The 20,763-nt window shown below is 30.9% G+C and overlaps 1 protein-coding gene across 1 annotated transcript; it reads left to right on the forward strand.

Annotated features, from left to right (window-relative positions):
* The first annotated feature begins 6,129 nt into the window (after positions 1–6,129).
* LOC21389289 lies at positions 6,130–8,434 on the forward strand. The gene is made up of 3 exons (XM_010090019.2): positions 6,130–6,372; positions 6,532–6,637; positions 8,161–8,434. Exons 1-3 carry the CDS (start codon positions 6,218–6,220, stop codon positions 8,425–8,427), a joined length of 528 nt encoding a protein of 175 aa, XP_010088321.1. The 5' UTR covers positions 6,130–6,217; the 3' UTR covers positions 8,428–8,434.
* The last annotated feature ends 12,329 nt before the right edge of the window (positions 8,435–20,763 follow it).

The following is a 20,763-nucleotide window of genomic DNA, read 5'->3' on the forward strand; positions in this document are numbered from 1 at the left end:
TAAACTAAACATTATAATGTCAAAAAAGACCCCATCTTCTCTATTAATCTCAACCTAATTAACCTTAACGTTTCTCTTGTGACCCGTTTGCTTATGTATTTGAACAAAAAAAATTAAATTTGTCAAAATTTTTCATAAAACCCCGTAGCAGAAAATTAAGTTTAAGGTAAAGCTTTTTATAAGTTCACACCTATAAAACAAAGACTGATGGTTGTTTTCACTTGTCTAAGTTTTACACCACAGATGGCGCATGTAAAACCTTTGGAGTACTAGAAGTTTAATTGATTACAAATATTTGTTGGGAAAAACACACCTCTACACTCACGCAACAGAAAATAAACTGAAATAAAAATAACAGAAAAATAGAAAAGATAAAGATTTAGGTGGTTCGAAAAATTTCCTACGTTCAAGGGATGATGGAGAAAAAATCACTAATAGTTTCATAATTACACTACACAACTTTCTCACTTTCTCTCTACCCAAAACCCCTTACACCTTTACACCACAGATGGCGCATGTAAAACCTTTGGAGTACTAGAAGTTTAATTGATTACAAATATTTGTTGGGAAAAACACACCTCTACACTCACGCAACAGAAAATAAACTGAAATAAAAATAACAGAAAAATAGAAAAGATAAAGATTTAGGTGGTTCGAAAAATTTCCTACGTTCAAGGGATGATGGAGAAAAAATCACTAATAGTTTCATAATTACACTACACAACTTTCTCACTTTCTCTCTACCCAAAACCCCTTACACCCTTACCTCTCTCTCACACTGTTCTCTCTCTCTCTCTCTCTCTCTCTCTCTCTCTGCACTTTTCTTTGAGCACACATAAAACACAAAATATAAACTTTCCCAAACCAATTTGAGTCACTTACCTAACAATCTACACCTTGACTCAAATTCTCTCAACTCACACATTTGGGTATCCAATCTCGACATCTGTCATCGCACCGACAATGCAAACCTCAACAAGAATAAACATGTATCAAGTTCAAACTCTCATCAAACTTGACACGAGAAACTGTCGTCTTCTTCTTCAAAGCATTTTGATCACTGCCATAGTTCTTCACCATCTTGTCTTTGTTGTCTTCTACTGTCATCAACATCTTGTTGCACTCTTTTACTCCTGCAACTTCTTTCACAACAGAGAAAGACTCTTCCTGGCTTGGTTTCACCTTCATAGCTCCACCTACAACCGTAGTCCCAATCAATTTATACAAGTTTTTCACTTTTTCACCCTTCATGGCTACTAAATCACCTCTCTTGACTTGCATAAAACCAACCCTCGCATAGTACTCATAACCCAAAGTGTGTAAAGCCCCCAAAGAAATTAAACTTCTCCTTTGTTTAGGAACATGTCTAACATTTGTCAATATCCTCACAACTCCACCAAACATCTTCACCTTCACAGTACATATTCCAACAGCTTTAGCACTAGAATCATTAGCCATCAACAAAGTATCGGCATCACAGGGGTTATAGGAATCAAACCACTCTTTATGTGGACACATATGGAACGAACATCCAGAATCTAAAATCTAAGAGTCAGAAATATTTTCATCAACAACAACAGAATACACATCATCTTCACTGTCATTCATGTCGCCAACAACATTTACAGAATTTGAAGTCTCTTAAGGTTCTTGCTTTATTCTTTCTTCTAGATGCTTTGTTAGTTCTTCACAGTTTCTCATAATATGTCCATTCTTATGATAATAATAGCACTCAATATCCTTCTTTGGGCTGGATTGGGAACGATCATCTCTTTTACAATAATATCTCCCTCATGACTTGCTCCTACCCCTATTTGAATCTGACTTCACTACTAAAACTTGTTCATTATGAGATGTACTACTAGGTTTTTTCATATTTGTAATATCTAAAGGAGCAGTCGACACCTCATTCACAGTCAACATCGACTTTCCAACTAAAAGTGTAGTCACTAAAGTCTCATATTATTTAAGTAGGGAGACCAACAAAATTACGCTTTATCTTCCTCATCAATTTTGACCTCTACACTTAACAATTGAGTTATGCACTTATTAAAATTATTTATATGATCCCCAGCATCACTTTCCTCATACAATTACTTCTTCAAATATAATCTATTTGTTAGAGATTTCGACATATAAACTTTTTCTAATTTTTTCCATAACTCAGAAGGAGATGTCTCATTCATAACACTATATTTTAGTACATGAGCCAAACTTAAACGAATAGTGATTAAGCTTCCAATTCTTTACAATCTTCATCTTTCATATTTTATGGTTTTTTTCCTTGCAACACTTTCAGTAATCCCTACTGAATCAGAGCATCTTTGACCGTACTCTATCAGATGCTGAAATTATTCTTTCTATCAAACTGCTCAATTTGCTCAAATTTTATCCCGGGCATCATCTTGACCTCTTTTTTTTTAATCTTCACCACATCTCTGATACCAGTTGTTGGGAAAAACACACCTCTACACCCACGCAGCAGAAAATAAACAAAAACAAAAATAACAGAAAAATAGAGAATTCAAAGATTTAGGTGGTTCAGAAAATTTCCTACGTCCACGGAAGAGGGAGAAAAATTCACTAACAGTTTCAGAATTACACACTCATATAACTTTCTCACTTTTTCTCTCTATCCAAAGCCCCTTACACCATTGCCTATCTCTCTCACTTTTCTCTCTCTCTCTTTCAAAATGAGACACTCTTTTTCTACACTTTTCTTTGAGCACGTATAAAATCTCACATAAAACACTTATTTATAAACTCCTAATTATTTATAAACTATTAACTAAGCGAGGGTTTAGAGCAAGAGAGCTTGGTTATAGATTTGAGAGTGGAAATCTCTAAATATATAATTTTATTTCTTCTAAAACGCTTGATTATAATGCATAATTATTTGTCAAAAGCACATATATCTAGTTGTTGGTTGCCGATTGCCGGTTGCCGATTGGTACGTACTGATTTGAGGTTATATTGCAATTAGAATCATGATAATTAAGGTCCAAAACATGTCCAATATTTTTCGAAACATGTCCAACATTTCAAAAAAGGATAAAATCAATTTTGATACTTTGTGTTATAGTAAAATATGCTTTTAATATTCTATTTTTTTGATAATATTAAAGTGGCACCTGATGTTTTTAAAAACATCTTTTTAGTACTCTAAAATTAATTTTTAAGATGCAAAGTGACCTTTGTACCCTTTTATTTAATTAATAAAAAACTAATAGATCTAGGAAAAAGTCATGAACTTTTTTACTTTGTTATTTTTATTTAAATATTTTAATGTTCTAATTTTTTTTAGATTTTTTAAAATACTAATTTCTATTTAATTGATAAGAATAGTAGTTTGAACATTATAAATCTTAAAACTTAATTTCAAAATATTCAGAAGATATTTTTAAAAATGTTAAGGTATCATTTTAATACTATAAAAATACAAGATATCAAAAACAAGACACGGTATTAAAATGATTTTATTCCTTTCAAAAAAATATTTTCCAAACCCTCAATTTCATGCTTTTGACTATGTACCCTGTCTTGATTTTAATTGTATGCTTATTATATTAATTAGAGCTTTTTGTTAGAAGTAATGGCATGATGTCAACTTTCTGAATAATTGGTAAATCTTGATGAAATAGACTTGTGATGGGTTTGACATGTTTTTTTTTTTTTCTTTTCTTTTTTCTCTTCCTTTAATTTGTCGTTTGGATTGATGTAAAAGTGGATATAATTATAACTTCAAAACACGTACGTTCTCTGAAAACTATTATCTTAATGATATTGGTGCGTGATTTTCTTCTCGATCGTATTATGCATTTCAAGATAGGCTTCCACGTGTATTAAAGAAAGTGCAAGAGAATTAATCTTAGATTCTAGAGAGAGCCAAAACAAATTTGTTTGTTATAAAATTAATTTCTACGAGAAACATGCTTGAATTTTGTAGAAATTTTATAATAAACAACTGTTAAAATTTAATGATTTTAACAAGCATTACGTGTATAAACTCGTAATTTTTTTAAGAGAGATGGTATTTTTGTTAATGTTTCGTTACTCATGAAAAATAAATGTTACATTTTAAAAATTAAAAAGTAATTTTTAAAATAATAAAGTATTATAAATGACATAATTTAAGAAGAATTTTTATAATTAATCTTATTAATTAGTATTGCTCGTTCTAATCCTTTAATCCACGTGACATTTTTTTTTTTTGAACCAACAAAAGAGAGGACTTTTCTTGTCGTGTTCTTTTAAGCATATGAGGTATCTTTGATAGCTGCTTCTCGCGAAAATGTAATCCACGTTATATCAAATTTTCTAAATAAAGAGTTGAAGAAGCAAAACAAATTGTTTACTTCAGACAATTTGCTTTTCGTAAGACATAAAAATACAAAAACTCGTAGCAGTCTAGCAGACGATAATTCTTTCTTCTTTATTGGCAAAATACTTTTTCTTTCCCCTTAACACACCATGTTTTCTATTTCGACCTTAAAAGAGTAGTTGATTTTAATTCCTAATTCATATATATAAATATACATACAAAAACATACATATATATATATATATATATTTTATGAAAGTACACACACATATATATATATATATATGAATGTCATAAATACCCGAGTTGTATGTGTCACGTATCATGCATGTACTACGTGACAGTATAAAATTTGAATAATGATCAATGATTTATTTCGACTTTGTGTAACTATATACTAGGGATATATATATGCGATGTAGGGAACTTTTTCAAAATCTTAGATATTATAAGGATCTACTTTTCCCAAAAACAAAAATGATAAAATTTTGATTCTTCACGCTATTAATAAATCACTTTTTATACATGTAGAGCAAGAACGATGTCCGTAAGGCTTTTTTATACTTTTCCAAAAACGTAAAAGAACGATCTATTTTTCTGAATAGAAAAACGTTGAAATTCAATATTTCAAGTAATTAATCAATCATTTTGAATTTCAATATTTCACATAATTAATCAATCGTTAGCTTTTATTAAGGGTAAGAACTATGTAATATATGTGAACGTGGGGACATTTTCTTATTTTTCCAGAAACTCACAAGGGGTGTATTATTTTCTGATCAGAAAAACGATGAAATTTCACTACTCCGCATAATTAATCAATCATTTTTTTTAAAATCTCAATGCTTATTCATAATTTTATGTAGGGTAACAACTATAGATATAATATATGTGAACGCAAGACATTTGTATTTTTTCGAAAACTGCTAGGAGACCTTCCTGAAAAAGATAAAACGCGGAATTCATTTTTCACATGTTAAAGATGAAAAATGATTACATTCTATAACGTTTTGTTACTCTGAAAATTAATTGCTTCGATTAGTTTCTTTAAGGGAATAATTGCTTCAATTTAGATCTATGAGATAAACTAATAACCCATTTTAACTCATAAGTTTGAACATAGAGTTTGAAAAGAAGTTTATGTTTATTCAAATTTTCGTGAGAAAAGTATCGTAACAAAAAAAAAGTTTGTCAATAATCAAAATTTAATGCCATTTATTTTATGCATTTAAATCCATAATTTTAATTGTGTTACAGTCTCTTTATCTCACAAAAAATTTAAATTTCAAATGTCAAAATTAAAAATTACTAATTTAAACATATCGACACATATGATAAACGCTTTTATGTTGCCGATTTTAGTAGCAGCAACACTATAATAATCATAAGGTAATATTTTATTCTTTTTTTCTTTCGTTCTGCTGGGATTATAACAACAAGTTTTAGCTAGAGACTTTTTTCTCACATTTTTTTTTCCTTATGAAAACTTATTTCTCACATTAAACAACAAGAAAGAGTGCATTTTCAAGTTTCCCCATATGACGATTTGGTAGAAAAGTATTCAGACAACGTGTCAGCAAATAGAACAACGTTATGCCAATCTCACTATGAGTCATCAACGTGTAGCTTACGTGTAATTAGTAATCGCAATCTGCAAAAATGTTGAAGAAAAAAACACATGCAGAAGAAGCGACCATAATCCAATCTCTCTCTAATCTATATATATGTAGGAGCATATCATATCAGAGCCTCGAAAAATCTCTGTTATTTTCTCTCTTTTGAATTCTTTCATTGAATCTAAAGTTGCATTAGCTTGTGTTTATCTTCAATACCCATTTCTTTCTTTTGCTTCCTATACACCCATTTTCATTCAAAAGAAGATTTTCTTGTTGTGTGATGGAGAATTGGGGCAATAATCCTCTGCAGCTCAAGTCCTTGAATCACATTTCTCTACTGTGCAGATCACTTGAGAAATCTCTTGATTTCTATCGGTCTGTTCTTGGGTTCTTCCCTATTAGGAGGCCTGATTCCTTTGACTTTGATGGTGCATGGTATAGTATAATAATAACTCACTTTTCTTCAAACAAACAAACAAAAAACAAAAAAAAAATCTTTTTTTTTTTTGCTAATTAAAAAAAAAAGCTATTATGGTGATCATGTTAGGGATGTTTTGGTTTTCTGGGTTTTTTTGTTTTTGTTGTGATTTAAAGGCTATTCAGCTATGGCATTGGCATACATCTCCTCCAATGTGAAGACCCTGAAAAGTTGCCCAAGATTAAGAGGATCAACCCCAAAGACAACCACATTTCCTTTCAGGTAACACTGCACTTGTTTACCTTGTCTCTTTTACCGTCTGATCATATAGAATCACGTACCATATTAACAGTCTAAAAATATATATTAAGTGTTAATAGGGTAAATTTTTAAGAATTTTTACCATAGAAACTGTCCCATCTCGTTACCCGTAGGAGTACCATTGCTTTAACCGTGTAATTACTTTTTCAACCCCAAAGACAACCGCATTTCTTTTCATGTAACACGTCGGAATCACATCCATACTATATTAACAGTCTAATAAAAGTCCGTTTAGTTTGTTAATTAGTAAAAAGTTAGATGTGACTCGTTGCTCTGGTAGGAAACGTTAATTTAACCGTTTTATAACTTTTCTGACCGGAGCATTTTTTTGAGTGGAGGTGTGATTGAACCAAAGTTTTGAACAAATACTATATGTAGTAATTTCTAACCGTAATTTATTTATTTTATTCTTTTTACTCTAATGAATTAAGCTTGTAGTAAAGTTAACTTTTTTTTAGAAGTAATAGAGTTAAATTTAATATCCAATGTTTACAGTCTAAAAAATTGTAAATTTATAAGGTAGCATTTTGATTTTTGGTTTATTTTAGACTTAAATTTGAAATAAGAATATACTTAAAATCAAAACTTTAGGTTTAATTAAAATTTTCTTTAAAAAGCTATGGAGAAAGGACAATAAAAAAAATTTTGAGTGGAGGCAAATAAGGAGAAAGATGTCAAAAATTATAGTATTAGGGTCAAATTGTAAAAGGAGTTTTTGGAATGGGAGCAGCTGCCCTCAATGGGCGGAACATAGCTTTGCCCTTGTTTCCAACGGTCTGATATATAAATGTTTATGTTAAAAATTTACCGTATGCATGTTTACGTTAAAAATTTACCGCATGCGATGCAGAATTGCTCGTTTATACTATTAAAACAACAGTAATGGGGCATAACATAGCTTTGCCCCTGTTTCTAACGGTTTGATATATAAATGTTTATGTTAAAAATTTACCGTATGCATGTTTACGTTAAAAATTTACCGTATGCATGTTTACGTTAAAAATTTACCGCATGCGACGCAGAATTGCTCGTTTATACTATTAAAACAACAGTAATGGGGCATAACATAGCTTTGCCCCTGTTTCTAACGGTTTGATATATAAATGTTTATGTTAAAAATTTGCCGATACAGAACTGCTCCTTAATTATACTATTAAAACAACAGTAATGGGCGTAACATAGCTTTGCCCCTAATTCTAACAGTTTGATATATAAATATTTATGTTAAAATTTTGTCGTGGTAAATTTTTACCGTATGCGATACAGAATTGCTCCTTAATTATACTATTAAAACATGAGTTTTTAACCGTATGCATGTTTAGTTAAAAATTTACCATATGACATACAGAATTGCTCCTTAATTATACTATTAAAACAGCAGTAGGTTGCAATGAAAAAGACAGTCTGTACCATAGAAATTCCCAAATGTTTTATGAACTTCTTTATTGAGATTATAAATGGGAGCCTTTAATTTTGTTGGGCAGTGTGAGAGCATGTCAACAGTGGAAAGAAAGCTGCAGGAGATGGGGATAATCTACGTGAAGACCAGGGTAGAAGAAGGTGGGATCCACGTTGATCAGCTGTTTTTCCACGATCCAGATGGCTTGATGATCGAGATTTGCAATTGTGACAATCTCCCAGTGGTTCCCTTAACAGGAGAAACCGTCAGATCATGTTCAAAGATCAGTTGCAATGTGCATCAACAACAGCAGATAAAACAACAACAACAAGCAGTTCAAATAAACCAATAGTACTTAAAGTGGATAGTTAAGAGGTTTCATTTTGTATAAATTAAGGTTTTTAGTTTGTGTCTTTTTCTATGTGATGATTTACCTTTTTTATTTTGTCTTTTTTTTTTCTTCCCTGTTTTGGGAGTGTACTTAATGAGTTTCTCATAATTTGCAAATCTTTCTGGTTTAGCTCATCTTGTAATCTGAATTTTCTTATCCTGATTGAGAGCGAGAAATATTGAGGGGAAATTTCCCAGTTTTCCAATTTAATTTTGTTGTAGAATACTTTAGAGATAGAGAACTGTATATATTGTACTGCATCAAGTCTAAAAAAATGTTATTTTTCGGAGCAAAAAAATTAAAAATGCAAGTTCAAAAAGGATGTATAAAATACAATTACGTATCCTAAAAAAAAAAACAAATACAATTATATAAGTTTACTATTTACTTTTGTTCTAGGTAAATAAGAGAATTAATGAGAGTTACAGTGGAATTCATGTGCATAGTTACAACGTAATTGTGATGATAACAATTGAAAATGTGCTCTATGTTTTTATTACCACCAAATTCCAAGAGACTATGTCAGATAAAATCTGTATATAAAAGAAAAAAAATGCTTAAAGAAATAGGAAAAAAAAAAAAAACAGCTCTGGAATGTTCTAAATTCCATGATAAAATAACTGCCGACCGATCAATGCATAAAAGTCAAAATATTAATCACGATGAGTGAGAGCATATAATGCAGCATAAAATTTAAGAAAAAATAAACAAGACATGTTAGCTCCCGGAATATACCAAATTAACAATATTTGAACACAATGCAAAATTAGACTATGATTTCTTGTCTTCATAACATCCCAAAAAAAAAAAAAAAAAAAAAAAAAAAAAAAAAAAAAAAAAAAAACCAAGAAAAAATTGAGAAATTGTATTCTCTATCATTTCTTTAGTACTCCTTTTAAAGATCATTTAGTTATTTATTGTGCCCTTCGCAGGAAAACTGGATCTCAAATCTTGATAAAGAGCCGCAGTACATATCCACCATTTATAAATTAAGTATTCATTGATATTTTAAAAACTAAATATGGTTATTTATGCATTTTGCTTTGTGAAATAGATCAAAAGAAACCTAAATTCAATACAAGTATGGAAGATTGCCCTCTAAATAGTGCCTGTTGCACATATATGATAATCTGATCTGATCTTTAGACCTACCAACAAGCAAGAGAAACAGAAATACACTAAACTGCTTTTGCAATATGTACGTGTGTGTGTGTGTATATATATATATATAGTCAGGAGGCAAAATGGATATAAAAATTGAACTTACCCTCTACCAATGAGATGATTATAAACTGTACCCTTCGGCCATTGAAGCTTGGAACTAAAGTAAGAGAGGAAAATAGAAGAATTAGGAGCTCCCTTCAGTCCAAAACAAAGAACAAAATTGCATCCAATGATCATTCAGTTCATGTTTTTGGACTGCAAGGAAATCCCATTTCTGCAATTTTCACATAGTGATCAAGAAAGAGAAGAAAAAAAAATAATAGTAATAATAAAGGAGAGAGAAAGGCAAGAAGAGAATTAGGTGATTTTGAGCATTTATAGAAGAGCTTTTTCCTAGTACTAGAGACTATGGAGTCTACATGGTATAAAGGATGTTTTCTTTTTCCCTCCTTTATTTCTATCTTGAAAAAAAGTGTCGTTTTAGCTAGGCTTATTGGGAGAGTCTTCTTAAGTGTTTAACCACCAAGGCTACATTTTCATAAATGCATGACAGCAAAATGACGAAATGAGTGGCAAAATTCTAAAGCTGCCCACCATTAATTAAGTGTTTGTTTGTTCGTTTTTTTTTTTTTTTTTCTTTTGCAGAAGATAGAAATCTCCTGCTACAAATGCAGGCCTAGTGCAACCACAGTTTGGTATTTTTAATGGCCATCTAAAGAACTATTTTGAGTTCCTCTGTTTCTAAACAAGTTTTCCATTTTTTGTTTTGTCTAAGTTAATTGTGTTTATCATAGGCTAGAAAAGAGCTGGTTGAGATACAAACAATTCATTTTATTCAGGACCCGTTTAATTCGTTGATTCAAGTTTTTAATTTGAGTTAAGATGTGATCTTCTGTGAGAGCTTTTATTATAGTAAAAATTTTAGATGTGACTGTTTTTTATAGCTTTTTACTATAATAAAACTCAAATTTTAAATTCAAATCAGTAAAATAAACGATGCAGATTAATCATATTTTTTAGAAGCAAGATTTCCTCAAACAACATATTTCAAGCATTCATTAAAGTCCACTTTGATTGATGAGTGACATCTAACAAGAAAAGCCTGAATTAATAGAATTTCATATCATGTTTTGAGTACTTTTTTCCTGAAAATACAAGTGTGAGGTACAACTTTTTTTTTATGCTAAAAGGAAAAGGTTATAGAGATGGAGAATGGCATATTCAAAAAATCTTGGTGAGGTAGTATGTCCCGCGTGGTGTACAGTGGCGAGCCAGAAAAACGTTTTAGGAGGGTGAATAAGGGATAAAATTTTAAAAATTTTAGTATTGGGGGCAAAACCTTTGCCGAGCCCTTGATCCCGGGGAACAGCTGCCTCCTCGGGCCTCATATAGCTTCGTCTCTTGTCGCATATTGTTTCCTTACGAAATGGATTGTATATCCATCGAGATGGAAGACTCAAACTCAAAAACTTATTGAAAAGAACAAACAGTCTCACCATCTTATTAAATGACGGTTGATAGATACTACTTGCAACTTTTATTGCTAACTATACTTCCAGCTCTCTTTAATTCCCTTTGTGGTTCCATGTGACCTTGGTGAGAGTAGTTTATTTTTCTACTAGCCCCTCCATAGACTAGGATATCAGAAACCACTTTGCTAAAAGTCACTGTTCTCACTTGGTTTCCCATGGAAGGAAAAATTGAAATAGGACTGTTTTTCTCTGCCACGATTAACCACTATACCTTATTGATGGTGAAGTGCAATTTCTTTCCATCCAAACATTTATTCCTTCCTTTTCCCCTTATGGTTTCAATGACTTTGACTCGCCTATTCTCACTAGAATTTAGCTTAGTGGATTTAAGCCAAACTTGGCAAACTATTTAATACGCAGCAAATAACTCCATTTTTCCTTTCGGAACTAATGACATACATTCTAACTGATTTTTTCAGCTCATATTTATCTCTTCCTAACACACACATGCATGTGCACATGTGCATGCAAACAAGCTAGGGAGTCCAAACCCAATTCACTTTCTTTTTAACCAAAAATATGAATTCCTCGCGTAAACTCACCACTCTAAAGATAGTTTGGCATTGTAACTTCAATTTAATTTTTTTTTTTTAAAGAATACCACATCAAATAAGGCGCATATTATTAAAGAAAAAAAAAATATCAGAGCTACAAACACTTCAAAATTAAGTAACATGGTGACTTCAATGACTCTAGTGAGAATTATCGATTTGAAAATTAATATAACTTAATCTTGTGAGTCATATTTTAAAAGTCAATTTGGTATTACTTTTTCGGATTCTGAAATTAAAAATATTTAATAATAACACGATATAAGTAGTGTATTTCTTAATAATTTTCAAAACTACTTTATCGATGTACTTTATCAATTATTTGAATAAGCATGGTGCCTTAAGAGCCTGAATGGAAGCTAAATTTGTGGTGTTTAAAACTTACTATAGAAAAAGAACAATAAAATAAAATAAAAGGGAGATTCTTTGATAGAGAGTCCTTATTAGTAGGGCTAATTTCTGATCGTTAAAACTAATAAAAATCGAATCAAATTGAAAAAACTATGCAGAACATACAGTTTTTGATAATATCTGACGGTTGAAAACGGAGATTTTTCAGGGTATTTTTTCATACTCAATAAGAGAAAATCCCTAATTTCTGTGACGTCTAAGGTGAAGACTTACAAGCACCAAAATAGAATTCAGGTAGTTTATGAGAAGGACTTTACACGAATATGATAACTGCATCAACAATCATCACAGATCTGAGGAGGCAAGGGTACAATATAGTGTTCCCTAAATATAAGGGCTTCTTGTAATGGTTTTAGCCCACATATATTGTCCTACAGACCGGGGGTTACCCATTGAGAGCTTCAGAAGTTGAGATTTTCAAACCCCACCATGGAAGGATTGGAACTAAAATACAAACCCATTAAAGCCATGTTTCAATATAGACCCACTAGCTTATATCTATTTCAATTTATTTGGAAAAATGTTGTGGTGGGTAGAACTATTTCACTATTTCATTTTCATACATGGGTTTGGTAATAATGCTTAGGTCCATGGCCTAGAATGTGGACAAAGTTTTTGGTCTATGAGCATTGAGGGCTATGAGGACCACAAACATGTATATATGTATATATACATATATATATATATATATATATTTATATATAGGTCAATGTTAGAGATATCATGGCCGAAAGCAATAAATAATTGTTACCCATTGGGGGGTCTAAAAGAATTCCTAGCGTTTGTTTTGACCCTACAAGGACAGCCCAACATATATTAAATTAGTAATGTCTGCCCATTCCAATAGTTCATCCTGGGACATGGGCTGAAACCATGGAAATATTTATTTAAATTTCTTAGAGATCGATTTTTCTTCAAAGTTTTGTATATTATTACACTGTTATAATGAACGGGTTAAATGTTTGTTTGTGAATTGTGCTTGAAGAGTCAACCAAATAGTAACCATATTAACCTCTAATGTGCTAAGCAAGATTTGTCATTCAAACACATCCCAACGTCAAACAAGTAATTGTATTACAAAATCATAAAATTATGAATCTAGGACCCATAATTTACATAAATTGAGAGATTATAAGCAGCTAAAAAAAAAAAAGAACAGCATAACTTGATTTTTATTTTCCTCTTTTTATATTGTAGAATGTATCACTCTCTGGAGCATATGTGACCACAAAGTTTTCTTTTTTATATTAATTAATATATGAATAATTGTGGTGCAACAAGGACTTCGCAAAATTTAAAAGTTTAGTCCTCGAAAGATTTCTTTTTTTAATAATTTTGATCCCTTAATTAGTCGGTAGAGTTCCTTAGAATTTACTCTCATTAACGGTTAGCGTTAATTACCATTAATCTTTTAAAATTTAATTAGAACTAAAGATTGTCGCGAAAAAATTGCAAAGACGAAAATAATTAACTATGAAAAGTTTAAGGGTAAAATCAATAATATGAACCCTATGTATAAACTTGCATGTCATACTACTCCAATTCTATTCCATAATCCAAACTTTATATAAAAATTTTGCAAAATAAGGCAAACTCTCAAATATTTAAAGTATGGCACAGAAAGCGAGGCATGTTTTCAGCCAGAAGTTGCCCTTCGCTGCTTGACCATTTTTATACATTCTAAGCTAAACAGAGATTAGGAATACAAGAACGTGTGTTTTTTTAGAATGTAATTTGAGTGTAGTTTTTAAGTTGAATTTGAGTTATAACTTGAGTTGAAGTTGTAACTTGAATAAAGTTGAGTAAAGTTGAATAAAGTTGAAACTTAAAAGAACATGAACTTGAATAAAGTTAGAACTCGAGTTATCTTTTTTTGAATTTTTTGGACAAAAAAACAGGCCCTTAAGTTTCATCTTTACCCAACAATACTCTTCTATTGGGATATTTTATTCAATTCTTGATAAAATAAATTTTCAGTTTCTACTCCTTAAGTCATGTTGAAGGGAATTTATGTGTAGAAAATGTTGGCCAACTGATTTAAGTGCTTGCTTTATGGCTAATCAATCAAACTCGCTAAATTACGAGTTTTATTTCCCTTCGATGATAATGAAATTTTATAAAAATGCTGAAACTTATGGGTTGTTTAGTTAGTGGATTTGTACCCTGATTCGAATCATGGTTCATTGTTTGCTACAGTATTTTCTCTCATAAAAAATACACGTAAATCGAGAATAATTCTGAATTATGATTCTGAATCTATAAACCTAATGTCCACTTAGATATTTCTTCTCCAAAGCCAATATCATTTTATTTCCTTAGTGTCTGTCTAGGGAATAGAGATGCACACTACAAGAAAAGGGGTTTTTCCCTACAAACATTTCGTGAGAAAATCATTTACAATCGGGTTAATTTTTTTGAGATGGCTTTTGTAGGGATAAGATCAGCGACAACAAGTCCCATCAATTTTGTAATAGTGAAACGGGAATTTTTAACTTCTTCATTAATTGTTAAGGAAGTAAATGAAGAAAAATATTAAGAACAGTCGCAGCTCTCACAGATAAAACGAGAAAGTTTTGTAACTAGACTCATATATATTACCATGTTTTTGCAATACATCAAATCAAGATATAATGCACTAATCTCTCCTGAGTACAAGTAAATTGCTAGAAAACAATTTGAACTCTCTTCTAACGTCCATAACCATTGACATTTTCTACCAACAACTGGGAATGGGAGCCATGTTCTGGACAAGAAAGTGTTGTTATTGAACTGTGATCATACAATATCCCAAAAAAAAAAAAAAAAAAAAAAAGTGAACATACAGGCCATGATATAAGCTCAAAGGCCCAATAAAAATTGTGTGGACCATTTCTTCCCACCAATTTAAACCAACAAAATAACCACCACCGTTTCAGTATTATTAATTGCAAGATTGAAATATTTTCCAAAAAAAAAAAATTGTAAGATTGCACGTTATATACATAGCTACCCGACAAAGTATATACATATATATATATATATAGTTATATACAGACACACATATATAGACATAGATATGTAAGGTGGCAGAATTCTAACGTCGCCCGATTATAATATCAGAACTATATATGTACATATTAATTAAAGTGTACAAAATTAAGAGAATTTTACAAAATGGCAATTTTTATAAACATTCTATACCCTACCAAAGATATATATATATATATATATACACACACACAGATACATACATATAATATTGTAGGTCCCGTTCACTTCACCAATTCGAGTTTTGCTACAGTAAAAAGCTCTCACAAACAATCACATCTAACTTTTTTGCTACAGTAAAAAGCTCTCACATAAAATTACATCTCAATTCGAATTATAAACTTAAATCAGCGAAGTGAACAGGCCCGTAGTCTCCTGCTAAACTGAAGGACTAGAACCTCAAATAATTAAAGTCAATAAGTGACCCGTCAATAAGAATTCAGATTGAAAAAGAAAAATGAAACAAGTTATTAGTTTTCCAAGAAACTAATTATGAGAATTAATACGACGATTTTCTATAGAGATAATCTTAATAAGATCATCGACAATCTCTGTCTCTCAATCTTTTCTTTAATTAATCGAAAAATTTATTTTTAAAAAAAATCTTACAAACTAAAACAAAAAAATAAAATACAAGAAAGGAAAAAAGCAATCTAACAAAAAAAGCTAAACAATATATACATAAATATATATATATATATATATATATATATATTTATACATATATATTCTGATCAACAAATATGTATAAGGGTAGTCTTTACTCTTAAGAAAACACGAATTACTTCCTCAGTTAAAATTATTTCCCCTTTATACAAGCTTATAAAGTTGCACTAAAAATAAATAAATAAATAAGGAGGAAAGAAAGAAAAGAGGATAATTGTATTGTTCTGCCCTCCATCACTATCGTTTAATTATATGGTTGTTTCTTTAAAGAAACCAATTTCTTAGAGTCGTTGTCCAATTTTTTTTGCCCTCAATTGGTCAAGTTCACTCAATTTATTCCAAGAATCCGAAACTATAATCTCCATCTCTTTTTGAACAATAGTTCAATTTTTGATTGTTGCAATATTATCAGCTTCAAGATTTCGAAATTTCAGAAAGATCTATGTTGTCGTTCTGTTCTTCATTCATCCACCAGTCTTTTCTCTCAACCTCTTTTAATTGTGACATTACGTTTTAGATATAAATTTAAATGGCTAGATAAGATTTGGAGAAATTGAAGTATAATCTATCCGTGTGTGATTTTAATAGTTACTTTAATATTTATCCATTAATTAGTATTATTATTTTGACCGTAAGATATTAATACGACGATTACAATAAATTATATAGTTGACTCAAAAAATTTATGATAATTAATAGAACTGAATTATTATCGTACTATGTTTTCAGATTTTTGTATTTAGTGGTAACCACCGATGAAAACGTAATCAATTAAAACCGTCCAATACATATCACTATAAGAAAAAAGGGTTTTAGCGGAGAAAATTTTCCCTACAAGTTAGGGGTCACCAAAAAAAAGCTATAGCGAGGAAAAATTACCTCACTGATTGGCCGCAACAACATCGTAGCTATAGATTAGTAGCGGCGATTTTGAAATTCGCCACTATACTCAACGGCGAATTTATTCGCCCATATGTTTGAAACTCGCCGCTATATGACATTTATTCTGACTACTTTTACAAAATTTGTAGTAGCGAAAATTTTCACCGCTATAGAATTTCTTTTTAAAAAAAAAAAAAAAATGGAAACCCCGTCTATTTACCGCATATAACATTTAGAACTAAAAAATCTATAATCAAACAAAGATGGACGTAAAGAGATATGAATGAATGCAATTCGACATTTTTACAACCAAAGCAATTACCCAAGATGATGAAATTCCAAGCAGATGCATTTTCACCCACAAAGAAATCAGTTTTCCGAAGCAAGCTCATACTTTACAAACAAAAAGCAAATGTTCCCACCAGATAAAAATACCAAATATAACTCAGAAAGGAAGAAACTAAAAAATTTAACACAAAACTCTCAAAGGAAGCAAAAAAAAAAAAAAAAAAAAAAAAACACCAAAAAAAAAAATACAGCCAAGAACAGAGAAGTCAGTAGACAAAAACTCACCCAAATTTTCCTCTAATTTTTTCAGATAGCAAAACCAAAAACAAAATATTGCGTTTACAAAAAAAAAAAATAATAATAATAATCCTTCATTAAGATAGAAACTTACCCAAAATTTTCCATATCAGGGAAACTAATCTCCCCAATCTTTTCTACATCAATAGCACCATTTTTAAACAAGGCCAGAGAGTTTTTGGACGGAGAGGGAGATAGAGAGAGACAAATTAAAAAAAACTAGAAGAGTCAGAAAGAAAGAGGGAAGAGAGAGACGTTTGAGAAGAGGAAGTCCGGATGTTTAAGGAAAAAAAAAAATCAAATTTGTATTTAACAAAGAAAAAAAACTTAAGCCCTGTTTAATTTCTTGATTTGAGTTTAGAATTTAAGTTTTGTTACAGGAAAAAAACTCTCATAAACAGTCACATTTAACTTTTTTATTACAGTAAAAAATTCTTACATAAAATCACATCTTAACTCAAATTAAAAACTCAAATTAACGAACTAAACAGACTTTATTTTTTATAAAAGAGCGCCACTTTTGGCACTCATTGTGTTCCCAAAAGCCAATATTGGCGCTTAAAGTACCGTGACATCCTTTTCTTTTTTTTTTTTTTTTTTTTCTTTGTCAAGTTTTAGCGGCGTTTTTTTTTTTTTTTTTTTTTTTTGCTATGTCAAGTTTTAGCGGCGAAGTTGGTGTAGTTTTACGTAGTATCTACATTATTTGTATTAAATCCTCTGCAAAGTACATAGAGTGAACCCACCGGTTAAAAAAGAGGCCGCTACATGTGTCTCTAGTGAGGAAATTTTTCAACTATAACACATTCCTTTAAGAATTGCAGCGAAAGTTTTTATCGCTACATACTTTAAGAATTGCAATTTCTTTTACTATGTTTGACTATTTTTTACTGGGTTCAGGAAGGAAAACGCTTGCCCCTATTGTAATTGTAGCGGCAATCAATAACTTTGGTAGCTAATATGCTCAATTCTTATAGTGTTATATATATATATATATGTATATATATTTATATACACGTCTTTGCTACTGTCTTCTTGAGAATACCATATTTTCATGGAAGAAATTTAAAATAACATTACATTGATGTTGTAAAAGCGTAATACTAAAAAAATTAGCTATCCAATATTATTATTATACTTCTATAACATTAATGTTTACTTGAATAAATGTCATATTATAGTTCTCACGTTTTGTGGAATATGTACGGTCTTCTTTGCAGGATACGTCCTCGGACCAGTCAAGCACTTGGAGCATATTTCATTCGTAACTGTAAGTTGAGTGTTATACGAGTAAAGAAAAATGTTACAAATATCAGAATGATCAGGATGCCAGTGTTGAGACTTTCCATGTGTGTGTATTATAGGAGTGAATAAGTAAAAATGATACTTATTCACTATAACATCAACATAAAAATGCGACATGTCAAGATATTTAATATTTCTAATTATTATTATACCTTTTTAATATCCTTATTATAGTAATACTATGACATAGTTAAAATTCTTGATGTTACGTTTTTCTATTATCTATATACATTAAATAAGTATATGTTATGTTAAAAAAATATATATATATTACGTTAAATAATTATAATGTTATGTTTTTCACTTGTTTACATTATATTGGAGGAACAGTTCCTCTGAAAAAAATCGTAGACAAAACTTATTTATATATATAATATAAATATAAGTTCATATTTTGTTTGAGGGTTCAAAAACCACCTCGTCTTAGTTCATACTGTTTTTTTCGTATAAAAAAGTTATACTACGTTATTTTCTCTAACAAAATTAGAATTCTGATTCAATTCACTCCTCAAACCAACTCAACACTAAAAGTTTTCTCGAATTTTTTCATATTAAAATATGCATGGGGTACCCAACAGAATAGACGGTGGAAGGTGGGAAAAGGGTAGGGGGCCCGTCTGTGCTGGCTGTCCAGAAGCATAACAATTGGAGACAAATATGCCCCAAAACCACTAATTATCAATCACCACAACATATAACAACCATTTTCATTAAAAGCAAAAAAAAAAAAAAAAAAAAAAAAAAAAAAAAAAAACCTTAAAAAACCATTATAAAGCCAGCAAACTCTCTTTTCCATTTTAGAAAATCCTTGATCACAGGCAGTAATCACATGGTTTGCTCCTTTAAATTATGTTAACATATACCCTTCCAACAAATATAATATTTGTTTAATAGTCCTCCCTTATGCTTTTGGTTCCCAAACATACCCCTCTTCATACTATATATTTTGCTCCTAAATAACTCAAGAACCTGCCTAAGAACATAGACACTCTCTCACACATGGAGAAGCAGAAGAAGGGATTCATGATGTCCTTTTACAAGCCGGCCACCACCGGGAAACATCGAATTCAGCTACCGGAAACGAAGCCGGCAGTGATTGAGATGGATAAGAACTACATTTCACGTAGTTGGTTGTCAAGAAAACCAAAAGGAGTTGTACGTCAAGAAGTTGAGCACGGCGGCGCCGAAAAGGTTGTCGGAGAAACTGGAGGCGGTGGCAAGGTGGTCGGAGGAAATGGAGGCGGCGGCGGGAGAGAAGTGGTTATTGAGGGGAGGAAATCAGTGTCACATGTGGAAACCAATTTGGGGTCAGTAATTGCATTTCTACAAGTGAAGGTATTGGTGTCAGACATGCCTAATTCCATGCAAGTGCATGCCTTTAGGTGTGCTAGGCGTACTTATGATAGCTTGGAGAAGTTTAGTGCAAAACACATGGCTTATAACATCAAAAAGGTAAGAAAATTTTCTCTCCAAATATTAGCGTTTTTTCTTTAAAAATCTTTTTCTCTGTTAGACCTAAAAAGGATATATATATATATATATATATATATATATTTCATTTTGTGAAAAATATAGTGGTGTGTTTTCCCTGCCGAGGCCAAGCCAAAGAAAATTGGTCTTCATTGCCATATATACGATCATCCAATAATCATTTTTCTTGGAGCTTCTTTTTGGAACTTTTCTTTAACTGATAATTGGTATTTCGCATCATGATTGAACATTCACACAGAAAAATATAAATATATAATTGAGTTGATCATGATGACCCCTTTTGGGTTGTCTATGATGAATTTCTTTTTCAAGTCTGAAAAATTCAATTAGACTAGGAATATGGATCTCTGTCTCTCTATATATCCATAATGTGTGTGTCTCTGGGGCCACTGATCAGAAGCTTTTTCATTCTGAAGATTTTATCACAAGTGATATTGGATCTTGGATCTGTCAACTGCCCTATTTTTTTATATATAGATAATATATATCTATATATAATATATATGTATGTATGTATATATGTATCAAAGTAAACTGCAAATTGGTCTGGATCAATGTTCCAACATCCCATGTGCTCCTATTAATTTAAAAAAGTTATTAATTGCTAAGACTTTCAGATGATAATCATGCAGTACCATGTAACTAATCAAGTCCTTATTTGTGATCTCTAATTATATTCCATTTTA

The sequence above is a fragment of the Morus notabilis genome, unplaced genomic scaffold (genome assembly GCF_000414095.1).
Source record: "Morus notabilis unplaced genomic scaffold, ASM41409v2 Scaffold481, whole genome shotgun sequence".
Taxonomy (NCBI): Eukaryota; Viridiplantae; Streptophyta; class Magnoliopsida; order Rosales; family Moraceae; genus Morus; species Morus notabilis.